The sequence below is a fragment of the Chinchilla lanigera genome, unplaced genomic scaffold (genome assembly GCF_000276665.1).
Source record: "Chinchilla lanigera isolate Chin_1 unplaced genomic scaffold, ChiLan1.0 scaffold00038, whole genome shotgun sequence".
Lineage (NCBI taxonomy): Eukaryota > Metazoa > Chordata > Mammalia > Rodentia > Chinchillidae > Chinchilla > Chinchilla lanigera.
The window spans coordinates 20,329,230-20,356,836 of record NW_004955439.1 but is presented as its reverse complement, the minus strand read 5'-3'; the positions used below and the strand labels follow the sequence as shown (position 1 = coordinate 20,356,836).

Below are 27,607 nucleotides of genomic sequence, written 5' to 3'. Positions count from 1 at the left end.
TACAGGATAGCTAACATAGTTGTACTACTGTCTCCTATTGCTCTGCAGAAAGGAACAGTTGATGATTACTTGTTTGATCAATCTTGCATGTCTCTATTTGTTTTCCTTAGAAACCATTTTGAAGATATCAGTAAGTAATACAACAACCATTGTTAATTTGCTACAAATTTGTCTGAAACTCTGTCTTGTTTGTATTGTTCTTATGCTATTTTGTAAATGGATGTCTGTCAATATGTTTTCCTTCTTTTATTTTTAAAATAAATTTTTAAAAAGAAGTTAAGTAACTTCTTATTTTTACATGGAAGATGACAGAGTCAAATCCTTATGTCTCTAGGCACATCTTTAACCAACTAATGTAGAGGATATATGTTGCTTTTCTGGCTTCCTAGCTGCCTTTCATCATATGTCCCAAAAGCCTATTGAATGATCTATGCTTTGCACCTCTGCATGTGAGTGGCGTCCCACCGCCAGCTCCAGGGCAGAGTACGTGATGCAGGTCTGAGTCAGCCTTGAGCAGAATGGGTAGGCACACGCTCAGTGCAGCCTCTTGCAGCTGGGAAAGTGGCCACCTTTTCCCCTCAGCCAGTAAAAGAGCCAGCACTGCATCTGTACCCTCAGGGAAGCCCCTGTGAACCCAGAACTGTACCCCAACCATGGCTGAAGAGGGATCGAGGCGTGAGCCATCAAGGCAGCCAGTAGAATTTTTAGCTCACTACAGACTTCCTCTTTCTTGTTTAGTTCAATTTAAGATGAATTTTCTGTCAGTTGCAAGAGTCAGGCTGGCTATACCTGTATTCCACATCATCAGTAAGAACATCGCTTATGGAGCCCTGGACCTATGTACGTGCTCTGTGGCTTCCTCACTGCTTCCCCCACAACAGTCCTGCAGCGCGTGTTTCAGCCTTGGAAACCATTCAGAAGGTCTGGGACTTTTTAAAACACCTGCAGCTGGTGAGTGGGAGCTGGGAGGTTCCCGTCTCTCTGACCCCAGTGACCTGGCGCAGTTTCTGCTGTGTCATCCTACATCTCCCACAAGACTCACATTCTTTATGGGTAAAACAGGAACAACAGTTCATGGAGTTTATATTTTTAAAATCTAGAACCCCATAGGAGAGGCTTCATTTTGCCAAGTTTCCTCTCCCTTGGCCTCTGTGCCTTAGACTTAGAAGTATGGAAAAGGGAAATAGGAAGGAAACACAACAACAAGAAAAAGACAACAATAGGAAAATTGTTGTGTTTCTTTTTTTGTTTTTGTTTTTCTAACCATGAAACCTTTCTTCAAATGTAAGCCCTTTGCAACTCAGGGCAGAGCCACTGGGCTCACTAACACTTCTGAGAGGCAAAGATCCCCATAAAAGGCCAAGCCTGATGAATGTAATTACTATCTGGGCATATGCAAAAAGAAGGGTCCCCAAAGTGGAATACAGGTGCTGATTCCAGATCCTGCCCGAAGGCATTCTCCTGGACCATCACCCTGTCACCTGGAACCACATGGCATCCTAGACCAGGAGCCCTGGCCTGCCCCTTCTTTCTCAGTTTCCAGCCTGTCCCTGCCCTAACAGCTTCTCATACACATCCATCGTATGAGTATTTGGGAAGAAGACTAGTTTAGTTATAATTGTTGTTTTATGCCATTTGGGAATCCAGTATGGCTAACTTCACGTGAGAGTTCATGTAGTACTCTTCTCCTCTTTTTTTTTTTTTTTTCCTTTGGTTTTTCTCCGGTACCAGGAACCGAACTCAAGACCTTGCGCATGCCAGGCAGGCGCTTTGCCACTGAGCTAAATCCCCAATCCCTCATGTAGTACTCTTAATTTGTGGACTTTGTCAAAACCTTCTTACCTGGAAATGCAATATTAACCTTGCAATTTGGGGGTAAGAGACTCAAAGAAATAGTCCTCTTCCCTCATCCACAATGATGACTTGTTATAGACACAGGCAGCAGATAAAATCAGAAAGGAGCTGGACTACATTCATGAAGAAAAATGTGTGCAACTCTCTCCAAAATGCTCATTTTTTCATGTAGGGCTGTAGATCAAAACTAAGCAATTATGTGGACCTTTGAATTCATCTCACCTTTGGTTTCTCCCCAACCAGTGATATAACATAATGTCCGGTCAGCAACCACATAGTTTGGGGATGGCAGACAAGCTGGGATTACTTTGTCAGTGATGGCAGCAGGACTGAAAGGGAAAAATCAAAAGTTATACCACCAGACACAAGCATGCACAATAGATCAGAACATAAAAAATTGTAATCATTAACTGATTTGAAGGTAACAATATGCAATGGAATTACAATGGTGAACTCCTACCATCTTGTCTAGTGAAACTCTGTATTATCTCTACTGTTTTATCAAATTACTTTCTTATTTCCTATAATGGTTTGAGCAATCTTTCATTCTTACATTGGGCAATCTGAGCAACGTAGTTGAGGACAGTGATACGTAATGTAACAACCACTGTTGATTCATATTATTTTGTCTTGAGACTCTATCACTTTGAATGTTCTTGCTTTGATTTGTTTGTTTGTGATACTGGTATGCTGCTACTGTTCTATTTCTTTGTTTGTTTGTTTCTCATTTACTACTCTCTTTAAAATAAAAAAAATTTTAAAAAGTTATATTGCTGCCCTGCTAGAAACTTCTTCCCTGCATCTGTGGATCCCCTGCCTCAGAGACCAAGAACCCTATGAGCTGCTATTTCCCCACTTCATCCTAAAAGCAACTTTTCATCCTCACAGCTGTCTACAGTTTCCTGTGAACTAAACACATGCAAGGTTCCATTTCAAAAGCATCAGTTGTATATAAGAAACTGCTGGTCTCCGTCACTTCTAGGAGAAGGAACAGCAAAGCCTCATTCTGCATGTGCGTCTTGGACAGGACTGGAATTTTATGACAAGTGCATCCTTTTATGTTACTTTAAGAGGGCATTGATAGGAGGCAGACCATCCAGCCAGGACACTGTCATGAGGCAGACGCTCCTGTGACCACAGGGAATCTCTCCGTCTTTGGGATCTTCAGTCTCCTTATCAGTAAACATCACAAGACCATGGTTGTAAACTGGACACTAACTGAAAGATGATGGAAGTAATTACCTGGCATACGCAAAGTAATATTGTTTCCAAAGAACCTTTGCATGCTTAGAGTTCCAGGGACTCTCAAACATTAGAACTTTGATTTTCAGACCCAATTTTGCTCTAGTGAGTTCAAGAAAAAAAAAGGACTGGAAATGAGAAATGCCCTTTTCTAGCTAAGAGTCATCATTTTTACCAACTTTAAAGCAGATACAGTTTCTGCAGGCACCAGAATAGACCCAGCCTCTTTTCTGGATGTCACTCTATGGATTCCCTCATGGGACCCTGTCTTATACCCTTGGGATGTGGAGGGTGTACAAGGTGCACTAAACTCAAAATGCACTGGCCTATTAGGGAACATTTCCAGGACCAAAATATTACTAATTAGTTGTTCAAGCCATCAGATGACCCCAGGATGACGAAGAAGAAAGGGACCTTACTTTTGAATATTTGCTAAAGGGCTGGGGAGGACATTGGAGAATATGCAGGAAATCAGCTGCTTTTAAGGCTAGCCCATGAAGTTTCCTTCTTACCTTTCTAGAATATGAAAATATCCCTAGACACCAACTCTTAGTTTACAGACCCAGAACTCAGCCCTGTTTGTGACCAGACTCAGAAGCGCAGTGCTCAGACTCCTGTCGACAGCCATGTGCTGGCCCTGACAGCCCTCGTCACTGCCAGCACCACCAGGCCGTCATCTGGAACCCACCAACCATGGCTAATGTGCTCTGCGTGCCCGCTGCCCGTCCCAAACACATGTTTCTCAAATAGCTGTCTGTTTGTGAGCTGTCTCCACGGGGATCTATTTGCAAATATTCCTAGCTTTTTGACATCAGCAAATTTATTGTTGTTCAGGTTTAAATCACCATTTCAATGGGAAAAAAAAAGCCGAGAGGATAGGAATGACATAATTTCCATTTGTGAATTGTTTGTGCATGTTTTGTTTTGTTTTTATGTTGTGGCTTTTCAAAGTGCTTTGAAATACATAATCTCACTGGGTTCTGTTAAACATATTATGTTGAGGGGCTGGGGATTTAGCTCAGCGGCAGAAGCGCCTGCCTGGCAAGCGCAAGGTCGTGAGTTCGGTTCCCGGTACCGGAGAAAAACCAAAAAAAAAACATATTATGTTGAGAAGAGACTTGTCAGCTAGAATAATTGAATCATTCTCTAATCATGAATATGCATATTCATCAGTGACGTGAATTAGAGAGCTTTAGGGGTCACAGTGAACCTCAACTCCCTTTTTTCCACAAGAAACTCGGTCTTGGCGCTTTCTTCAGGAACACAGCGAGCATGTGGCAGGACTGGGGCTGAGTCCTGGTTCTCTGAAGAAGTTTGATGGCATTTTCCCAAGCTCTTATGCCTTTCACAGCATAGACAGTACCACCCCACCGCTGCACTACAGTTACAGTTTATAAAACACAGGCATGGAACGAATGTCTTCACTCAGCTTAGAGTACAAACCAAGCTGAGCTGGTACCTGCTTAGCTTCAGCAAGGCAATGTCTGCTCGGTGGGGCTCCCGGAACAGCTTGGCCACATCTTTTGTCTGCACGTGTGATTCAAGATTGAGTTCTTGGTGTGCACCCAGAATGACCTTATAATACAATGGGTTCAAAGACCTGGAAGAGATGGTGATGTTAGGAGAAGAATAATCTGCCCATATCAGTGGGTGCCCTCTCACGTCATCTACATCACTTTGTCTCCCAAGACCCACAGCCATCAGAATCAGTGACCCCAACGTGGCAGGAAATGAAATTCATGATTCACCTGAAGCCAGCAATTAAGGACTGGAAAGCAATCCACACTGGAGTACACGGCTCTGTCTGTGGTTTCTCCAGGCCCACAGTTACCCGTATTAGATCTTTTTGCTGCAGTTTCTAGAAACACTTCCCTCCTCTCTCACCCAATTGCCCTGGCAATTCTGCCACAGGTTTCTCCCTGGTCCCTGTGTCACTGCATGGAAGGAAGTGGGGGGGGGACCCTTAGGGACAAGACCTCAAGCCCGTTACCCCTGAACGTACTTCTCCAGGCAGTGGGCTGCAGTCAGCACCCACTCCGGGGCTATCAAAGTGCCTCCACAGAAGTGCTTCATTCCAAGCCTAGGAGAAAGAAACATGCCAAATACTGGATCTTAGTTCAAAGGTCTCTGCCTTAAATTCAGCCGTTCACAAAAGTGTACAAAAGCATTTTTTAAAGCCTATCTCTGGCAGACTATAGATAACCTCCTGCAAAAAGTTTTGCATTTTTACAAACATCTCTTGTTTTCCCTTTTACAGTGACCTGGTGGCATCTGTATAAACCTGCAACGCAGCTTCAATACTTTCCCACAGCGTCAGAGTCTGGTACAGGCGAATATGTCTACGGAGTTTGATAGGAGCAACCCAGAGATTTTTAATCTCACTTTGGCCATTTTCAAGGTAAAGAAGCTAGAAAAATATATTTTTAAATTTGTAGAGCTTTTTTTATTTCTTGAGAGAATATAGGAGAGACTGATGCTCAGCTGTGTGAGTTTGATGTGACGGTTTTGTTTTGTGGTACTGGGGATTGAACCCCGTGACCGGCACACTGAGCTATATCTCCAGTCCTTTTTTCTATTTTTTACTTTGAGACAGGTCTTATTATATCACTAAATTGCCAAGGCTACCCAGGGTGGGCTCAACTTGTGATCCTCCTACCTCAGCCATCCAGAGTTCTGGGGTTACAGGCCTGTACCACCATGCCTGGCTGGTATGAAGATTTCCTGGAACCTACCAAGAAACATGACACACATTGTTTCTATGAATGTTCTTACCTTGTTCTGAGGCTGATCTGCCAGGGCCAGGAGTAAGGGTTGGCCACACACCCACCTACAACCCTTCCAGGACATTTCTTTGGCTCTACTTGAGGCTTCCCACAGTCATACGAAGTCGGAGCTGTGACTCAACAAGGGGAGAAAGTTGCATTTGAGTCAAATTCTGCCATATAATTTAAGATTAATTCATAGCTCATAACCAGGCATTGAATTTATCACACATCTCAAAGCCTAAACCAAACAGCAAAATCATAAGCAGCTTTTGGAGCATTTTCTCTACATTTCCAAAAGTTGTAGTAGACATCATAGAACCCTCTCCTTTGAAGAAAATGTAAGTGCTTTTTAGTATTGAGGGGAGAGTAATAAAACAAATTGTCATAATTCAGCATTAGAATGAGATTTTTCTCAGAGGAAATTGATTGGTACAAATAGATATTTGTAATTGTTATTCTGACTCAATGTAATATATTTAGAGCATTATCATCTGTCATCATCATCTCCACTACCGTCATCACCGTCTCCCTCTAAACCATGCAGGGTGTCCTGACGACCACACTAGTCATCCGTACCAAACAGCACTAAGGTTACTATTTATGAGTGTAAGTGTGTGTGCATGTGTGTACGACTGTAGGTAACAAAGGTGATTCAGCAGAAATATAGTTTCTCTCTGCCGGCTTTAGCACAGCTTCTCCATCTCAGGGTCAACTTACATAACACTCGCCCTTTCCTACCTTTCCTCTCCATTTGCCTCCTGCCTGCCCCCTCACATTACCTAACCCATAGGCTTCCTGGAAGTAGGGGTAGCATCCCATCCTTGGTGCCTTCCACCAGTGGAATCACAAAGATATCCCCAAATGCTTCTCTGTGGTCTGCAGCCCTGCAAAGTCCTCAGAAATGCAGACGTAGCCCATTGTTCACAAAAACCATGGTAAGAAATTCTTACTGTCTTAATCAACCAAAGATTCTGCAAAGATTCCAGAGAATGTGGAATTTGAATTTTTCTAAATAACTTTCCCTTTTTCATGGACTGTTCTGAGAATCTATGCACCGAGGTCTTTTTTCAAAAGGAAACATGCAGAGTCAAGATTACCCCTTGGGCTGGGGATTTAGCTCAGTGGCATAGCACCTGCCTGGCAAGTGCAAGGTTGCAAGTTCAATTCCTGGTACCAGAAGAAAAAAAAAAAGATCATCCCTAATGCTGAGCTCAATTTTTCTACTGTGCCTTGAATTTAATAGATGTGCATAAATATGTTAAAATATATGTACTTTTACATGTGCATTAAAATATATGTATTGTGTATGCAAAATATATGTACTAAAGTGATAACTATAGAGATGATTATTCAAAACAAAACTGGAAGTTTCATTTAATAAGTTTTACTTGTTTATTATTTGTATAAATGTATTCTTAGAAACAAAATGTCACTAAAAATCATTCAACAAACATGTAATTTTAAATAAATATAAGTACATAAATAATACTATGTTTAAAGTGGGATTTCCTTTAATTTTTTTTGTACCAGGAATCGAACTCAGGACCTTGAGCTTGCCAGGCAGGTGCTTGTGCCACTGAGCTATATCCCCAGCCCTCCTTTAATTTTTGAAGTTAATATTAAAGAGAAAAATCATATAGCCCTTAGTAAAATCAAAAATTTTGGGCGGAATAAACTACACTTCTAATTTTAGATTGCTTTACTGTTGCATGCCTTTACTTAGGTGCAATTTGCATAGTGCTATTTGTGACATTTTATATTTACACAGATTCTTTCAGGTGAGTTGTTTAAAGAAGTTTACAAGTTAATCAGTGGTACTTTTTAATTTTAGAGATATATTTTTCCTTATGAATTAAAAATAACATAAAGGTTGGGAAATTTTAAGGAAAATTATTATTAGGAAATTCTCCACTCAACAAAATCTAAAATTTCCCAGAAAAAATAAAAATCTTTAAAAAAAATGAGAAATGAACTAAACAACTAGACTAGACATAATCATGGCCTAGGCCATTTCTCAATCTGAAAAATCCAAATAAAACTAGCAAAAGCCACAGTGCACACCAAAGACCCCTGTAACCTGGGAGAGGCATACTCTCCAACACTGACCTTCAGATACTGGGATGGTGTGCCAAAACCGTGCGCCTTCAAATACTGGGACTGTGTTCCTACTTTAAGTTGTGTTTCTCAAGTATTTTGCTGTGATGACAGCTAACTCACCATCTCACAATAAGATCGGCTGATGGGACTCCTTGTCTCCTCTGTCCTTCCTCCTTCCTCTCTGCCCACATGTTGCCCCCATACACACCCACCTAGGTAGGGTGGCTCCCCAGCTCCTAAGAACTGCCCCACACTGCCTCAGATGCAGCTCCAAAGGTGTTTGCAGGCAGAGCTCCTTTCTCAGCTCCAGATTCCCTACATGACAGACTTCACCCACAGGCAATCAGACTGCAAAGAAGTCCAGGGTAACTGTCTATAGCTAGGACAAATTCTGCTTAGCGTCAACTCTCTTTTCCCTAACTTACACCTCTTCCTCCCTCCCAGAGGGTGTCCTGGAGACTTGATGAAGAAACCAACACTCCACCTCTAAGTTGGGTGGTAAATGTGCTGCTAATGAATAAGGATCTCAGGAGAAAAGAACTTTGGAGCTAACTAAGCTGACGCATTACTTTTCTTTGAATTCTTAAGGTGACAATTTAAAGATGCTCCATATGCATTTGTATTTTCTTTCCTACTTCTCATCTGCAGAATGGGAAAGTTTCCTATCCATGTGACACAAACTTTGTTTTTTCATGCATCCTAAACTAAACATTGAAGAGTTCAGTAGAATCATCCTGGGGATTATTACATCATCTGTAAGCTTACTCTTTGGGAATTTAGTATTTAGTTTACATGTGTGTGCACACATGTGTATGGGGCAATAGCAACAGGGGCCTGTACTAGGACAGGATCAAGATGTGCATGAGGAAGATGGGGCTCAGGGCATGAGATGGCCATTTCTTCCCCAGAATCACTCAGCTCAAAGCCCTTTGAGTTTGGGGGTTTGTTTGTTGGTTTGTTTTTATAGATCATTAGCAAGCAGGCCATGGCTGCATTTACTTGAGAAGTGTTTGCCTTAAAAGAAATTAAAAAAACAAAGCAACTCACCACACTGAGGGATATCACAGTAGTCATAAAGTTTTTTTGGATTCATTGTGTAGCACCAGGGACCATTGACATCACCGTCAGGGTTTCGGCAGTACTGAAAAGAGGTAGGCACTTGAGATACAGCTCCCCGAGGCAGCAGAGGGACAAGGGTCCTGAGACATGCACATCACTCCAATCCTTGCAAGAAGGAAGGAAATGTTTCTTTCTTTCTTTCTTTCTTTCTTTCTTTCTTTCTTTCTTTCTTTCTTTCTTTCTTTCTTTTCTTTTCTTTTCTTTTCTTTTCTTTCTTTCTTCCTCTGTCTTTCTCTTTCTTTGTCTTCCTTCCTTCCTTTCTTTATCTTATTGCCAAAATTATTTTATATTGGCTGTTTATAAACCCTCTGAATTACAAGAAACCCTTACTCATGTCTCCTTTCTCAAAAGTTAGAGAACATAAAAAGACAGCTTCCTGCTGGGAGCCTAGATCAGTGGAGATCTGAGAGACCCCACCATGGAGGACAGTGGGACACTGTCTCTGGTTGGCTTCAGCAGTCTTCTTCCCTGATTGCTGTTGGTTCAGAAATGCTTATTCTTATGAATCATGTGCCCTCCATGCATCAACACAAAGTTTTCCATTTGCTCCCTATGATACTGTGATATAATAAATAGATATTTGGTCTCTGCTCCATAGTTTCTAGCACACAGCTCCTAAGATCTTTGCCATTTCCTGAGTGATAACATTGACATGGAGCTCCTAAATGCCTTGGAATTTTCTGGGCAATAGGAGCATATTTTGTTCTAATGAGTTGACTCTTGAGGGCTCCTGGACAGCTTCAGGATGGGGGCTGATTGAGAGTGGAATCTACCATGCGACTAGAAAGTTGAGATTTCCAGCTTCACCCTCTGAGTTCCAGGGAAGGAGAGAGGTTGATGGTTTAGTTGATCAGTGTTATGGCTTCTGTCTAGATGTACCCCAAAGCCTCATGCACTCATAGGTGAGGCTTTTTGGCTGAATTGAGAGTATGTGATATTGGGATTAAGGATGTGATACTGGCATAGATTCACAGTGTGATGCTAGGATCAAGGGTCTTAGTAGCTACTTCAGGGTGGTTAGCCTGTATAAAGTATAAGGTGCAGAACGAGGGCTGCTGTTGTCATTGCTTGTTGGTCATCGCTTGCTTGCTGTTTGCTGCCTTCTGCCTGCCTTGCTTTGTCATGAACTGTTTCCTCTCTGCAATGCCCTTCTGCCATGCCTCCCTGCTTTGGAGCCAGCCAACTATGAACTGAAACTTCTACAAACTGTGGGCTACAATAAACCTTTCCTCCTTTAACTTTGGGTGTTGGGTATTTTGTCTCAACAATGGGAAAAGTAACTAACACAATCACAAAGATCAGTGTTATAACCAATCATGCTGATGTAAACAAACCTCCACAAAAAACTAAAAGCACACGGTCCAGAAGGATTCCAGATAGTTGAATATATGGTGGTGCCTGGAAAGCAGTGCTCCCCAGGAGAACTTAGAAGCCCTCCCCCTCATTCCTTGTCATCTGTGTTTCTTCTTCTAGCTATAATTTATACCCTTTGTCATATTCTTTGTAATAAACAGGCAAAAAAAAAAAAAACAAAACAAAACAAGAAACATAAGCGGGGTGTTTCCCTGTGTTCTATGAGACACTTTAGAAAACTTATCAGACCTAAGACAGAAGTCATAGGAAACCTCAATTATAACCAGTCAGTCACACATACAGGTTATGCCCAGGAAGCTGCAACTGGCATCTAAAGCAGGGCCAGTTTTGTGGGACTGAGTTTTTACCCTGTGGGGTCTGACCCTATTTCCAGGTGGAGAGCATTGTAATTGAGTTAAATTGTAGGACAGCCCAGCTCATGGAGAATTCTTTGAGGAGAAACACCCCATGTATCTGGTGTCAGAAGTGTCAAATGATAAGAGCAAAAAAAAATTGGGTTTTTATAACTCAAAAACCCCCTACATACCCCCAAACTAAACTCTCCCAGAGACTGTGGAACCAGGAAAAATTCTGCAGTGGAAGTCTTTATGGCCTGGTAAGGACTGTAGCTAGATGCCCCCACCTGCAAGCCTTATGTGCTCATACGCAGAGCTTTGAGGGCTGATTGGATGATGAGGGCATAGTAGCTTACTTGCTATGGGGCCTGGTCGGAAGAGGTGGGTCACAGGGGGCATGACCAGGAAGTGTATATCTCTGTCCCAGCTCCTTCCTTCCCTCATTGCATCCTGCTTGCCATGCCATGAGCGACTCTCCTCTGCTACACCGCTCTGCCATAGTGCCCTGCCTTGGAGCCAGCTGACTATGCAATGAAAACTCTACAACCTGCAAGCCAAAATAAAACCCTCCTCCTTTAAGTTGTGAATGTAGGGTATCATGTCTCAGTGACAAGAAAATGACTAAGTTACAACACATCCAAATTTTTTTTCTAGAAAAATCTGACAAATGTCATAAAGAACATCTTTGGTCACCAGAACCCAGAGGACAAACACGAGAAACTAGAAACCCTATCCCATAGAAAAGTATGGTCAGCCCATCACATGTGGAAGCAAGAGGCCTGACAACCAGGACGGTCACAAAGGGGAGGCTCTCCAGGGTTCACTGCACTCTTGTGCCGAGGCTGATCATTGTCTAGGTTTCATTCCCCTGAAATTGCTCCTCTGTTTTCCTCCCCTCCTTTCCCCACCAACACCAAAAATCACTCCAGGATGCCTTTCTGTAACCCAGCACTAATTTTGTTCAAAGATTGTTCAGCAAAAGCAAAACAGAATTGAATATAAGTGACTTACATTTTCTTCCAAACCCGCTCGTGGATTTGTCTCTGGAGTGAAAATCCTGTGTTTGTGGGGCTCCTGGGCAGCCCATCCCTGGCATGGAGTGCCAGTCACAGTGGTGGCCCTTTTGCCCCGATATTCTTTACCATCTCCAATCATACAGTCTGTAGGAAGGAAAGTGGGTATTTACATGCCATTGTATAGACCCGGTATGCAAAGGTGCTGGGCTGCTCTAAGATGACAGACTGAGTGTTGCATCCACCAGAACCCTGGGAGCTGAAAATTACAGCAGACACTGCATGCTAAAGAAGTTGTGATTGGCCAGGAAATAATCACAAATTCAGCAGGATGTCAGCAGGGAAATTTTGGGAAAGATATCATGAAGACACAATTTTACAGCAAGGTGAGTAGTGAGATAGAGCACCCTGGGGATTTGCACATGGTTTAAGGAAATCACCCACCCACATTAATCCAACAATCACAGCCTTGGCTTCCCAGAGATGGTGCTGGGGCCCCTTCCATATAGCAGACCTTCAACCAGCACTCATTTTCCTATGTAACATTGGAGCTTCTGCATTAAAGTTTCTGCTTTTCACATCCCATTGTCCAAGTGTATAAATGTTCCCACAGACTTCTTACCTGGTTCAGAAGTAGCCTGTACACTGGGAACTTGGGTAGTGGCTTGAGATTCCACAACACTGCCTTCTGTTTCTGAGCATTTCTTCAAGTTACAATACTCCCACCTGACACTCGGGTCAGTGGTGTAACACCAAGGGCTTTTATCAGCATCTGGATTCCTACAGTAGTTCATCGTCAAGCCACTGTAAATCCCAAAAGAGTAAGGTCATCACAGGTGGGAGAATTCAGCTCCCTCTGAATTTTGTTATGACAAAATGTTAACAAGTGACTTCAAAATATTCCCATAAGGGGTATAATAATGTTACAAGCAAAAATGGCCCTTTCATTCAAAAATGATATACGTGCCACAGAAAAGCTGAGATAATATATAAATGTGTAGAAAGAAAGTATCATATTCTGCCAAGTATATTCCCCAGGAATAACAAATATAGATTCTAAAGTATAATTTTAAACTTTTAAAGCATGCATAAATCTATCTATGTATCTCTATATGTGAATAGATGAGGTTGTGTAAGTTGGAAGTAAAACAACCATCCCTGCCAGGTGTGACAGCACACACCTATAATGCCAGCACTCTGGGAGTTTAAGACAAAAGATTGTAAGTTTAAGCCCCACCAGGGCAATTTAGCAACTTAATGAGGAGATCACAAAAATAATTCATTACAATGTCATACAAGACATCCTCCAGCCAGCTCTCTTACTTTATTTATTTATAATATAGCCAAAATATGACAGATATTCCTCAGTTAGCAACCTATGGGCTTAACAACAGTTTGGACTCAATAACCCACTACTAAAAACTCTGACCTCTGTTTTTATTTTTGAACAGTTCTATATATCTTGTTTATAGAACCTCAGTCAATATTCTAGTACAGTAAATTTTGCTGATTGTACTGTACAGTACAGTATTGTAGTGTTATGTTCTGTTATACATTACAGTACTGCACATAAGGGTCATGCAAGTAAAAACAAAGTCATCAAGCTGGAGTTTCCTTTGCCCACTTCTTTGTCCTGAATATTGTAATGTACACACTATACAATTCCTCATTTACCAACCAGTTCATTTAATGACCTAATTGCAGGAATGCCACTCAGTCATTAAGACAGGAATGTCATACTAAGTAGTTGAGTGTGTTAAAAAAAGTTGTTTTTAATTTTTCCTACTGCTTCCTAATATCTGAGAGTTCTGTAGTGACACCTTCTCTCTTCTATTCCTAATGCTGGTGATTGTGTTCTTTCCTTTTATCACGATCAGCTTAGCCAGAGGTTTATCAGTTATGTTGATCTCTTCAAAGAACCAACTTTTGTTTCATTGATGTACTAAATCTTTATTCTATGTTCCTTTACATTAATTTTCATTTATTTTTGTAATTTCCTTCCTTCTGCTCACCTTACATCTTATTTGTTTTTCCTTTTCTAGGCTCTAATGTTGTTACTTAGATCAAAAATTGTGTCAAAATTTTTTATCACAGGACCTCTTCACACTCTTTAGGAAATACTTAGAATCACAAATAGCTTTCATTCTTGTGGTACTGTATATACTGTAAATACTGAATTGAAAGTAAAATTTTGATTTTAAAAAATCTTAAGGAATTTAAAAAGTAAGAACCTGCAACTACACATCCCATTAGTCATCAGAGAGGTGTCTCATAACATGCTACGTAGTCTCTAGAAAATTCTGCTGTACACTTTTGAAACATTAAAATTAGCAGGACACATAAAGATAATTTTTAAACATTGAAAACATTTTAACTTCATAGATTCTCTGAAGGGGTCTCAGGAATCCTCAAGTTATCAGAGCATGCTTTGAAGACTGCTGTCTTATGTCACTGATTTTTAAATGCTTCTATTTTCTAATAACAGCATTTAAAGTTTTAAAATGCTTTGTGATTTTTTTCTTTGACTCATAAATCATTTAGAAATGTGTTAACTTCCAAATACTTGGCAATTTTCCAAATTTTATTTTCACGTATATGTGTATATATATATATGGAAGAAAATTAATTTAATTCTGTTGTGGTAGGAAACATATTCTATTACCTTAATCTTTTTAACTTTATGGACACTTGTTTTAAGGCTAAGTGCATGATACACTTGCAAGAATCCTCATATGCATTAGAATGTGACTCCGTAGTTGGGCATAGTGATAAAGAGGTTGATATTTTACTCTGAAACTTTCTGACTTTCTTCTACTTCTGTATTTTGTTTTGAGAGGCTTTGTAACTGTATTGAAGAAATGTGCAGCTATAAAAAGCTCACCTACATCTCTGTTTAGTTGTCCATTTCTGCCTCAGGTACCTGAAGCTCTGTTTTGTTTTTTTGTTGTTGTTTTTGTTTTTTGGGGTTTTTTTTTTGGTAACGGAAATCAAACTTAGGACCTTGCACTTGCCATACACATGCTTGTGCTGCTGAGCTATATCCCTGGCCCCCTGAAGCTCTGTTGTCAGGATGGCAAAACATCAGCATTTTTAAGTGTTGAGAATACATTTTTATTAACCAAATGTTCTTTTTAGCTCTAGTATTATTTCTTGTCCTGAAATCTGCCTTATTTGATTTCACTATTTTTTTTCTTGATTCAAGTTTTCCTGGTACATCATTTTCCCTACTTTGGTTTTTTACCTATGTCCTTATGTTTAAAGGGCAACTATCGTGAAAAGAACATAACTGCACTTTGGTTGTCACTAAATTTGACAATATACGCATTTTAATTGAAACGTTTAATTCTTTTACATTTAATATCCTCATGGTCTGGTTTGGTTAACTCTATGATAATGCTATATATTTTTATTTGTATCATATCTTCTTCATTCTTTTTTCTTCCTTTTTCCCCTCTTTTGGAAAATTGAATTTTTGTATCTGGTTTTTGAGGCAGCGTCTTGCTTTGTAATTCAGGCTGGCCTTAAACTCAAGGCAATCCTCCTGATCTTCCTGCCTCAGCCTCCTAAGGGCTGAGATTACAGGTGTGTGCCACCATGCCCATCTTGAATATTCTTATTCTTATGTTTTCTTGTAGATTTAAATTATTATGGTTGTTAGGATTTACAATAGCCTCTTTACCTATTACATTAAATCATGTACTAATATTGCATTACTTTCCAGGTTTGGTGGTACAGGCCAATAATTCCAGCACTCAGATCCTAAGGCAGGAGGATCAAAAGTTCGAGGCCAGCCTGGACTACATAGAAAATCCAAGATCAGCCTGGACTATATAGTGAGGCCCTGTCCCAAAAAAAAAACAAGCAAAAACTTGCATAATTTCATGGCTAATATAAGAAACTTATAACAACATACTTCCATTCACCCCTATATTATTTATAGTAGTTTCTATAACTTTTGCTTTTACATATGTTAAAACAACAGTATATTGTTATTATTTTGCTTCAAGTAGCTAGGCAGTTGTCTTCTAAAAAAATTAAGAAATGTGGTAAGTCTTTTACATTTATGTTCATATTTACCATTTCTAAGCTTCTTTATTCTTAGTATTGATTTAAGTTTCCATCTAGTATTATTTTTCTTCAAACTAAATAACTTTCTTTAACATCTATTATAATATAGGCTGGCCTGTTGGTGAAAAAAATCTGTCAGTTTTCACTTCTTTGGGGAGTGGCAGTATAATGTCATTCACATTCAATCAAAGGACATTTTGGCTGGATTACAGCTGGATATTTTGATACTTTTCTCCTCTCACATTAAAGATGTTCCTAGCTTCGGTAATTTTTGATGAGAAAGTATCACTTATTTTTGTCACTGTTTCTCAATGTAAATGTTTCTTTAGTCTCTTGTTTCTTATAAGACTTTTTTCTTTGGGGCTGGGTATATAGATCAACGGCACAGCATCTGCCCAGCAAATGCGAGGTTCCAAGTTTGATTTCTGGTACCTTACCCAAAAAAGACTTTGTATCTTCGACTTCTAACAATAGATAATGTACCTAAGTAAGTCATGTAGTTTTACTTTCAAAATATGGGTTTTTGTCTTAATGTCTCTTTTGTCCTGGGAGCTACTTTACACAGATACCAACTCTCGCATTTCCCGAAGAGTCCCTGACAGCTCTGTGCTTTCCTCCAGTTTTCTGTGTTTCCTTTGTGCAGCAGCATGACTCTGAATTGCGTCACTTTCCAGTTCACCCTTCCACAATGTCCATTGGGCAGCGAGGTCATCTGTCAAGTTTTTGTTCAGGATATGCACATTTTTAAATTTTAATTTCTTTTTGGCTTCTATAATTTTTCTTTCTCTTGATATTACTATTTGTTTCTTTTAACTCCATATTTTGCCTAAAGACTTTAAACAGAAATGAATTATATTTTAAATTTTTTGTCTTCTAATTCCATCATTTTTATCATTTCTGTGTCTGTTTATATTGACTAAACTTTTTTTCCTGGTTATTGATCACATTTAATGCTATATGTGTGTGCAGTACTGGGAATTGAACTCGGCCTTTGCACTGAGCCACTTCCACAGCTCTTTTCTTAACATTTTGAGACAGGGTTTCACTAAGTCATTAATTTGCCCAGACCAGGTTCAAATTTGTGACCATCCTGATGCAGCCTCCCAGAGTTGGTATTATAGGCATGTGCCACCACACCTGGCTTAAAGCTTTTTGTATGTCTAGGAAGTTCTCACATTTATGCTGGACACTGCTGAGCAAGTTGATGTTTTTGCTTCCCCCTCAAGGATGTTAACGTTTCTTCTATCACTTATTTGGAGGCAATTATGATTGTCTTAGGTTTGTTTTCAAGCTTTGCTAGGTGTTTCTAGAAGTATATTAACCTCACTCCTGAAGTGCGGTTTTTCTGCATCTCTAGTGAAAGCCTACGACATTTGATGAGGTCCCTCCTGCCATCAGAACTCAGATTTCTCCAAGAGCTGTGAGTTCTGTAGTTCAGACCTGGTCGTGAGTCCATCCACGGGCCTGCCCATTTCACCTTTCAGATCAGTGTGCTCCCTGCCTCTCATCAGCCCCCACCCTCCCTTTTGCTAGTCTCGCAACTGTCAGCATTTCCCAGCACTAGTGCTCGGGACCCAGGGTGCCGGTACAGGTTAGCACAGATTAGTATAGGTGCAGATACAGAACTGGATATTGATCTATGACCCAACGCACAGGAGCAGGCAAAAATTTCATTTCAGTGGTTTGAGGTTGGAACGGTAGAACTCTAGAGTTGAAAAATTGTATTGACCTTTGGCCTATTACTTCTCTTCTCTTTCAGAGCCTTTGCTCAAAAGCAACTTCCTGAGACATTTTCCCTCCTGTTCTGGATCTAAGAAATTTAGTCCTAAGAAGTTTGCTTAAAGCATACTTCATTTAGTAAAAAGTCAAGTTAGCTACTATGATTCTTCTTATGGTTGAAATCGAAGACATACGCATCTGGGTAGTTTTCTGGGGTCTTCTTATGCACATGTGGTCTCATAGATGACCAAGATTGACACTTCTTTCCTGTGACAGTGATGGATGATGTGCCTCTATAATTCTGTCCATTACCATGATAGCATTCCTGTATCACTGGGGTTTGCTCAGGTAGTGCTGAAATTAAAATAGGGGAAAACAAGGAGAATAATGAGTGGAACAGAGGGACATGTGATGAAGTGAGTGACACAAACAATATAATAGTCCTGGGAATTATCAGTGTTCTCTTTTCCATATTAGTAGGCACATAGATATGGAAAAACAAAAACATCCCCCAAACACACAGAGACTAGATTTATACCATTCTAGAAATTTAATGACTTTCCTTCTCTTGGAAATATTTAAGATAAAACTCAAGAGGGGAAAAAAAGATAGAGTGACTATAACTGGAAATAGTACTTATGTGGAAACTCATCCTGGTTCTCTTCTGGATGCTCATGACAACAGAGCAGGAGCAGAGAGGGAGGAATGCTGGAGTGCAGGTGCCAAGTGGTGGCTGACTGTCAGCCTTGGCAGACATAAAATTTGCACATTTCCCTAGACTCACTGCTCATACAATGCCAAAACCTCAAGCTTCTCGGGAACAGGAACGAAATGGTCCTGCGTTGGGACTGTGAGCAAAGGTCACCATGCTCATCTGTGAGGACCACATCTGGAAGCACTCAGCTTGCGGTTGTGAGTGAGCCACCAGCTATGTTAAAGAGCTTCCGGTAAAAGTCAGCAATATGAATGAGTAGATGGAGAATTTCAGCAGAGAAATGAAAACTTCAAAAAAGAGTAAATTGGAAATGCTAGTAACATGATACCAGAGATGAAGGACTCAGTGGGCTGATGGAGGGACAGCACAACTGATGAGATAATCAGTGAGCTCGAAAAAAAGTTAATAGAAGTTGTCCAAACTGACCCATAAGGAGAAAAAAAGATTAGGTGAAAAATAAGTAAAATAGAATAAACATACAGAGTTTTGAGATAATATGAAATGAACTAACATTTAAAACATGGAGTCCAACATGGAAGTGGGGGAAGAGAGACAGAAAGAAATAGATAATGTCTGATGACTTTATAAAGATAATGAAAATCTCAGTTCACAAATCCAAGAAACTCAGCAAAGCCTGAGGAGAATAAATAGAAAGCACACACACACACACACACACACACACACACACACATGCACTGTAGTCAAACTGCTGAAAAACAGTGAGACTGAATATATAAGAACCAAGATAAGATTTCTAATCAGAAACTACTCAAAACAGAAGATACTAGGGTATCATCTCTGAAGTGGTAAAAAACTCAACCCAGTATCTATACCTAGTGAAATTATTTTTTTTAAAGGCAAGATGAACAACTTTAGCAACACCAGAGATATGCTACCAGAAATGCTGAAAGTGGGGTTTTCTACAAAAAGGAATATGACACAGATAGAAATCTGGTTCTACACGAAGAAATAAAAATCACCAGAAATGGAGAAATATAAAAAGATTTCTACTTGTGATCACTTTAAAACACAATTGGCCATTGACAAATAGCAAAAAGATATATATCTATCTATACATCTATCTATCTATCTAGCTAGCTATCTACATATATAGTACTAGTATATTTTGAGATCATAACATAATAGAAGGAAGTAGCTACTACAGAGAACAATAGCACAAAGTGTGGGGAAGCACAATGTTATAAGGTTTTACAGATGAACAAGAATAACACTGTTTAAAAGTAGAACCTGATAAATTAAAGATGCATGTTATAAGTATTAGGGAAAATACTAAAACTAAAAACTGATTCAACTAGTAAGGAAATAGTGAAGATAAAAGGCAATCCTAAAAGTAATCATTCCAAGTGAAGGTCAAAAAAAAAAAGAAAGAAAGGAAAAAAAAGAAGAAAAAGCAACAAAGTTCAAATAGGGCAAAGCGAAGAAACTTGGTAGATTTAAATCCAACTATATTAACAATTGCATTAATGCAAATGGTCTGAATATCTCAACTGAAAAACTGAAAAAAAGATACCAAATATTAGTGAAAAGAGAGTTGGAAAGGTTATATTCCTACCAGCAGAAACAGATTTGAGAACAGGGATATTTCCAGAGACGTTACCTCATATCAAAGGGGTCATTTCATCTAGAAAGCATATATGTCTTCAATGTATATGTGCCTAACAACAGAGCTTCAAAATATATAAAGCAAACAGTTAAAACTAAAAAGAAGAATAAACTAATCCACAGTAAAAGTTGGATAGGTCACCATTCATCCCCTAGTAATCAGTAAAATAGGAGACAGGAAATCAGTAGGAATACAAAACAACACTAACAACCAATTTGACTTAACTGACCTTCAGAGAACATTTCACCTCTAACAATAAAAGTTACATTCAGGAGCACATGAAACATTCACCCAGGTGCCTATAGTGTAGGCTATGAGCTAAACCTCAATACACTGAGAATACTGTCCTTGAAATCACATAGATCATGCTCTCTGAGAATAGCAGGATTGAGTGAAACAAAATTACTGTGCATTGTGATGATACTACTGGAGTACAAAAATAAGAAGAGTGTTTGGGCCTTCAGGAAGTGCTCATGGCCATCTCATACCTGGACCATCAGAATGCTCTGCAGATGATGGAGAGGACTCACAGGATGGGATCGCACAGTATTCCCACCTCACTTCACTGTCAGTTGTATAGCACCATGGAGCTGTTTCTCTATCAGGGTTACGACAGTAGTTTTCATGCAGATCTCTGAAAATGAAATGAATGTGAGTTTGGCTTATCAAGAAAACTGTAAATAAACAAGGTTCACACATGCTTATTAATGGTTTTATTGGTTATGTATCCAGCTAATACTGGAGAATTACACAAACTTAGTCACAGGTGTCACAAAGAAGCATAAATTGATGGGATTCCTTAAGATTCCATGGAATCATGACACAGACATTTGTTTTGGGCAAATGGTTGGAATATATACACTGGTGTTGAATAGCCAACTGAAGGAGGCCTTTGATGTATTTGGCACTGTGTCATATGCTGCAGCACAGCAAACGTTTTTCTCACTGCATCTGCCCTTAGTGTATCCACTCTAGGAATATACAGGTTACAAAACAATGATTCTCAACATTTAGTGTGTGTGCAGTGGGGACCATTACCTGGCTCCACCTCAGAGTTACTGATTTAGTGGGTCTGGGTAGGACCCTAGATCTTAAACTTTTAGCAAACTCCTGGGGACCACACTTGGAGAAAGACTGTTATGAGAAAAGCCAATGCTGAATTTCATTTATCGAAACTGATCAGCTTGTGTTCCAAAACATTTTAATCCTTGGTTCTTGCAGTGGCTAACAAAAGGCAAAACCGGTGCAGCTTCACAGTCCCCAGCAGGAGATGGGGAAGAGACCACTGGACGTACTTGCAGGGATAGTTTTCTGGAGTCCTGTTGTGTTTGTGAGGGATCTGTTCACTCCAGCGCTGACAGGTGCGGCCAGACACAGTAACTGCCACCTTCCCACGGTAGTTTTCACCTTGTCCCTTCAGACACTGGTAGAATGGACCAGAAGATGGTGGAGGTGTTGCTTGAATGGGGAAAATAAATCATAATGAATAGTTTTCAAATAAGAAATACACAGATTGACATTACAGGAGAAAGGATACAGGCAACCAGGCTGACTTCTCTTTTGTACCTTCTCCCTTAGAATTTGACACTTGAAATTGGTTTAGTATTTTCAGAAGCCAATTTGGTAGAATCTATGTGTATGAGACCATTTTATGAGGAATTTGTCCAGGGATAGATCTGGAGATTGGTGCTTGTTGGAGTACATGCTTGTTTCTAAAGTCTCTTGGCTCAGTTTGTCATACATGGTAAGTAGCAACACAAGTCCTCTGCCCCCTCAAATCTTTAAATGTGCCAGTGATCCAAGCTCTTTTGTGAAAAACTCATTATTCACTGATAAACATAACAGAGTGGCACCCAGTATTTCATAAAGCGACACAACTGAGAAAGAGCCCATGGAAAGGAAAAATACCTCCAAGGAAGTATGTGCTGCTGCAAGTCAAGACATTCTTGAAGCGAAAAATAAAAAGGCAAGAGGAACCTCAGCTTCCCAAGGACACTGTCTTCACTGAAGAGGGCAGCCAGAGTCACTGGCCCTTTATCACTTACGATGACTGCCTCTCTCTGAACCCTCTGTATCTTGGTTCAAATTCGCAGAAAAAGAATGTACAAGGGGTACTCAAAATACAGTGATGTTTAAATTTTTTTAAAATGTGATTGCGGGGAAGATACATTGTCATTAATCTTCAAAATATTCCCCTCATTTTGAACATTCTTCTTCCATTGTTCTTGTCACTTTCTGAAGAAGTTGTGGGAGTCCTCTTTCCTGATATATTTTATGATGTGTAATCAAAAAACAGTGAATGCTGCTGCGAGGTGCCATCCAGTGGAAAGGTACGCTTGTAAAAACACTGTGGTGTGTCCTTATTCACCTTGTTCACCAGATCTGGAACCATGCAATTTCTGGTTCTTCCCCCAAATCAAAATAACCATGACAGGTAACAGTTTGGAATCAATTCAGGACATCGAGTCATCTAGGACAGCAAAACTAAACACCCTTATGAAACAGGACTTCCAGAATTGCTTCAGAAAGTGGCAAGAACCACAGTATAATGTGTTTGAAGCAAGGGAGAGTATTTTGAGGGGGAACTAATCGCAATTTTTCTTTTATTGTAATAATTTTTTTAAAAAAATTTTAAATATTCGTTGTGTTTTTTGATTACTCATCATATTACAAAGTAGTTTCCTGCATGTCAGTTCTAGTAGGCCTTTCCTTTCATCTTTTCCTCCTGCAGTTTCTTCCCCTACTGTTTGCCAAGAGGGATGTAATGAAAACCCACAGAAACCTCCTTGTTGAGAAAGCAACAGTTAGAAAAACTCTGCCTAACGATGGACTCTGAAAAATAGAGGGTGAGTCTTGCCTCCCTTTAACACAAGGAAAAGAAAGACCACAGCCGCCCTCCTGGAGCCGACATAAGTGTGCTCAGAAGAGGCAGAAGTCACTGATAGAAAAATGAAAGTAAAAAATAAATGAAACGCTCAGATCAACTACTTACAGTAGCCAATAAATTGTTTTAAAAGAGCAATAAAATTCAGTGCAGTAACAGTATACATGACACGTGAATCACTTTTTATGCCCTGCAGTCAGGGCCTAAAAATTTATTGTAATAAATTATTTGAAAAATTATCGTCAATCATAGTGTTTTCCAACCACACGTCACATTATTAAATTAACTGCTTCCTGCACATTCTTACTAGGCCTTTCATTCCATCTTCTCCTCTGAGCTCTCTTTTCCTACTGGTACATGCTTCCTTTTTGCTCCCCAAACCAGACTAAGCTGGGTCCAAGTGCACCCGGTATGAGCCATACTCACTGCAGTGGGGAATGTCACAGAATTCCCACCGTTTGTTGGGGTCAGTGGTAAAACACCATGGGCGGAGCTCCCCATCAGGGTTACGGCAATAATTCATCTTCAAGTTCTTGTTTGGATGTCTGAATAGACAGGAAAGATTTAAATAGCTCAGCACATTTACATTCCTGGGTGAGAATCTTTGAAAACAAGCAAACACATAGCACTTGCTATGTGGTAGGCACAGTTAGGCACTGAGGAAGTAACTAGACAAAGGCTATCTTCAAAATGATGGTAATCTAGGAAGAAAAATTAGCTCAGCATTCCAAGGGCCACTTTTCTAATGGATTACACAGTGTAAAAAAAAAAAATCACTGAACAGGATCAGTAACCTTACCATTTTGACCATCTGGAAAATTGATGTAAGTAAACTCCAGTTACTCAGCTGCAAATAATAGCAACTTTTAAAACATAAGGTGCTCACTGCCTGAAGGCAGTGTTGTAGTACAGTTAGGAAGTTGGTGTCTTGGTATTTGGCCTGATTCTTCTACCTGCAGCTTAGAGAAATTGAGAGTGAGGAGCCGAAGTCCTGCAGGCACCTGGGGCTGCAGCTGTTACGTACATGCCATGCTGTCCCTCTGGGCCTCCTTTTTTTTTTTTTTTTTTTTTTTTTTGGTTTTTCTCTGGTACTGGGAACCGAACTCACAACCTTGCGCTTGCCAGGCAGGCGCTTTTGCCGCTGAGCTAAATCCCCAGCCCCCCTCTGGGCCTCCTTCACAACCTCTCTGAGACTGACCAAGTGCTCAAATGAACAGAGCAGCCAGCTATATTTTAGTCACTCTCTTTTCCATCTACTTTCTTGGAGATGAATTTACCCCACCATGGGCCTTGAGGCTTCCATTGTTCTTACTTTTGAAGAGCAAGGGCAATAGCTGTGTTTTAAGGTATTTGGAATGGAAAGTGTAAAAATTCAGTGCTGTTGATTTTCACATGGGAAACCTGTGGTTTAGCCTCTCTATCAAAGTTCTAAGAAGTGTTACAGTCCTATATAGTCATCACAGAATAAACAGAAAGAGCAGAACAACTACAAGGGGGAGGTGTTTTCCAGTGCAATTTGTGTGAAATAGAATTTTCACCATTACTTTATAGCAATGAATCCTATTCCTATTGAAAGTCATGGTTGATGGTGAGAGTTTGGTGGGAGTCAGGAAACCTTGCCAGAGAAAAATGCACCAACATCAACACATGAAATATTGGAGAATTCACAAGACCTATGATGCTCACCCATGGATCATAGGCTGGGAGGCCTTGAATCTCACTGGTACAGAGTGAAAGGAAAAAGGAACATACATAAGACGGATATATCTCTTAAATTTTAATGTGTATACAAATCAGCTGCAGACCTAGTCACAATGTAAATTAGATTGAGAGGGGCTGAGATTCTGCATTCCTAGCATATTCTCCAATGATTTCACTTCTACTGGACCCTGAACCACATTTTGAGTAGCAAGAATATATATGTCACTTGCAGCTGCACCGGCGGATGATAACCTTGAAATTCAACAGCATGAGGCATTCACTTCCCAAGACACGTAAGATGTCTAAACAGCAGTAAATGTCTTGTAGAGCCACAGAGTCCTCAACAGTGAGACTTACTTGGAAGGAATGAATCCATGAGCATGAGGAACTTGAGAGTCCCAGGACTGACATTCAAGTCCAGACACAGTCTTGGAAATTTTGCCCATGTAATTTTCTCCAAGGCAATGCATACATTCATCTGGCATTCGAGAAAGGAAGAGAAGAGATGAAGCAAGAAACCAAAATGCATGAAGCAAAATAGAATAAGACTAGACTCCTGCTAGGAATGCCTCAGATCTTTCTTATCACTGGTTCCTGTGTAATTCCTAACAATCACTGGCAATGACATTGTTAATAAGGACTTAGAGTGCTCTAACACAGCCCAGAATGTTACTCGCTTTTCCAGTTAGGATAACGAGCACATTTTGGCTGATAGCACTTTAATGATGGTAATCACGACGAAACTCAGAGACTCATCGATATTGTAACTCCTTACACTGCGAGGCACAGATCAGGAGGCAGGGAGGGTGCATGTATACTCAGCAGTCTGTAATTTCTCCGTTATAATTTTTAAATGCAATTCAGTACCAATCTTTAAACAGCCTATGGAATTATTCTGCTTATCTGACAACTGACAAATAAGCAGCACCATCTTAGGATTTCTGAGCCTTTGTTGAGCACACGACCTCACTGGAACACAGCATTCACCTACAGGGTCAGCATTTCTCTTTTTATGTTGTTGAGAAGCATGATGTCACTGGTTTGCTTTCTAACTTATTTTAAAACTGAAGCTTTGATTTGGAGTTATTAAAGCTACATGGTTAGGCTAAGTGATATACAAACTAGACACTGACTTGACACAAAAATCATGCCTTAATGATACTTAAGGGCCAAGTGACCTGCAATGTGTGTCCAAGTGACCTGCCATGTCATGGCCAATGGCCAAAGACAATGGAAGGACAAGGTTGTCACATGGTGCAACACCCACAATGCTGCATAAATATCACCCCAGTCTATTCTTCTTGCTTGAACAGATGTAACCAGAAATATGAAATGAAATATATGCAGTCTGATGTTTTAATTTTAGCCTTGACCTTTGAAGTACATTATTAAATAGATTGGTCCTTTAAAATAAGGGACTGCTGATATAAAAACTAGTACACTGCTTAACTTCAACTGAACAACAAAATCGTCCACATTAATATTGTTTACTTAAGTGCTATTGATTTCATGGTTTTAATTTAGCTATTTAATTGCAAATCTGCTTGGAGTTTTGTACCATGTGAGAGTTTTGAGCATAAGGAGTTTGTATCTAGTTTTGGCTCTAGCTTAATGTCTGTGCTCACTGAAGTAATGTTTTAGTACAAATACACGTCAATACTTGGGGGGTGAGCAAACTTTTTCACTCTCCCACTAAAATGTGAATGCATTACTCAGTCTTGCCTTGCGCTAGCACTAACTGATTTTTAGTATTATCCTTGTAGGAAATAGCTTTACAGCAAGTTACTTTACAGGTAAAGGGCAGACAGGAAAAGATTTTCTAGCGCCCCTTCTGACCTTCACATTCAGGGATGTCACAGTAGTCAAATCTCTGGTCAGGGTTCGTAGTGTAACACCAGGGCCCCTGTTGATCGTTGTCTGGGTTCCTACAGTAGTTTTCCTCCAGCCCACTCTCAGGGTATTTATCAGGGGAATAGCTGTGAAGAGTGGAAAGGAACACTTTGACAATATCCTAAAACTCAGCAGGCTGCCAGCAAGTGTGAAAGGATACTCTTCACTTTCCATTGAAAGTTTAAATTCCTGACATGTAAATGAATTTTGGCCACCAGCTGTGGCATTTGAGTTGTCAGATTTTTCATTCTTGTATGGACCAACTGAGTCAGGTACAGTAGCTCCTATGACCATCATACTGTACCTAAACCAAGGGTTGGAAGTAAAGCCAAAGTATTTTTCTGCACAGGCAGTAGTAGAGACATTAAGGTCTCAGATGTCTGCATAGTTCTTGATTTGTTCCAAATACAGCCTTTGGTCAGTGGCCCCTCTCTCTATGAAATAATAGTGACCTATATCATTTTGTCCATGTGAACTGTGCACTGCCATTACACTAATATCTTTCTGTACATTCTCTCACTCAGTCTTAAAAAGACAAAATCTTGGGCAGAAAGATCACAAGTTCAAGCCCAGCCTGGACCACTTAGCAACTTCGTAAGACTCTATTTCAAAATAAAAAATAAAAAGGGCTAGTCATATAGGTCAGTGCTAAGGCCCTGGGTTCAATCCCCAGCACTGCAGGAAGAAAAAACAACCTGTCAGGATGGTGTTATTATCCTTATTTTACAGATGAGAAAACTGAAAGTGATGATATGAAACAAAACAAATGTAACTAAACTCCAGCAACCAGTAAGGAGTAGGTTATTTTCTCTGAAATGCAGTCTATATTAATTTTTAGATCTAGAGATGAGTTGTCACATGAAGGTAATAAATCAGATTAAAAAGCACCAGAATCTAGGGTCTAAAAAAGCAAGTTCTGTTTCTGGTCCTTCTATGTACCTGTTTCAGGTAACCCTCACCATTGGAGAACTCAATTTTCTCAAATAGGCAAGCTTAGGTTGTCCCTTTGGCCTTAGAAAGTTGGCTTGGGCATTTGATCAAATCATTTTACTTTGTCTAATAGGGACTATTCAGTCTGCTCATGCCACTGGGAAGCAATGCAGGCAGTGCATTTGGAGTGGGGCAGGTAACAGACCCCGAGTTCTTGTTTGACAAGAATCATCACAGAGAACTTAATGCCACTGAACACCAAACTGGGGGATGCATT

General features: G+C 40.0%; 1 protein-coding gene across 2 annotated transcripts in view; it reads right to left on the bottom strand.

Annotated features, from left to right (window-relative positions):
- The window catches only part of Plg (plasminogen), a 48,911-nt gene that overhangs the window by 9,888 nt on the left and 11,416 nt on the right, over positions 1-27,607 (bottom strand). Inside the window, exons 5-17 of one of the 2 annotated variants that reach the window (XM_005390699.2) lie at positions 26,347-26,486; positions 24,868-24,988; positions 23,236-23,354; positions 21,221-21,383; positions 20,414-20,559; positions 17,781-17,940; positions 12,422-12,603; positions 11,798-11,946; positions 9,006-9,099; positions 5,869-5,995; positions 5,099-5,176; positions 4,556-4,696; positions 2,077-2,183 (exon numbers count right to left, since the gene is read on the bottom strand). In XM_005390699.2, coding sequence (XP_005390756.2) covers positions 2,077-2,183; positions 4,556-4,696; positions 5,099-5,176; positions 5,869-5,995; positions 9,006-9,099; positions 11,798-11,946; positions 12,422-12,603; positions 17,781-17,940; positions 20,414-20,559; positions 21,221-21,383; positions 23,236-23,354; positions 24,868-24,988; positions 26,347-26,486 — 1,727 coding nt within the window. The remainder of the gene's footprint in view (positions 1-2,076; positions 2,184-4,555; positions 4,697-5,098; positions 5,177-5,868; positions 5,996-9,005; positions 9,100-11,797; positions 11,947-12,421; positions 12,604-17,780; positions 17,941-20,413; positions 20,560-21,220; positions 21,384-23,235; positions 23,355-24,867; positions 24,989-26,346; positions 26,487-27,607) is intronic. The other variant, XM_005390700.2, reaches the window with a different exon arrangement.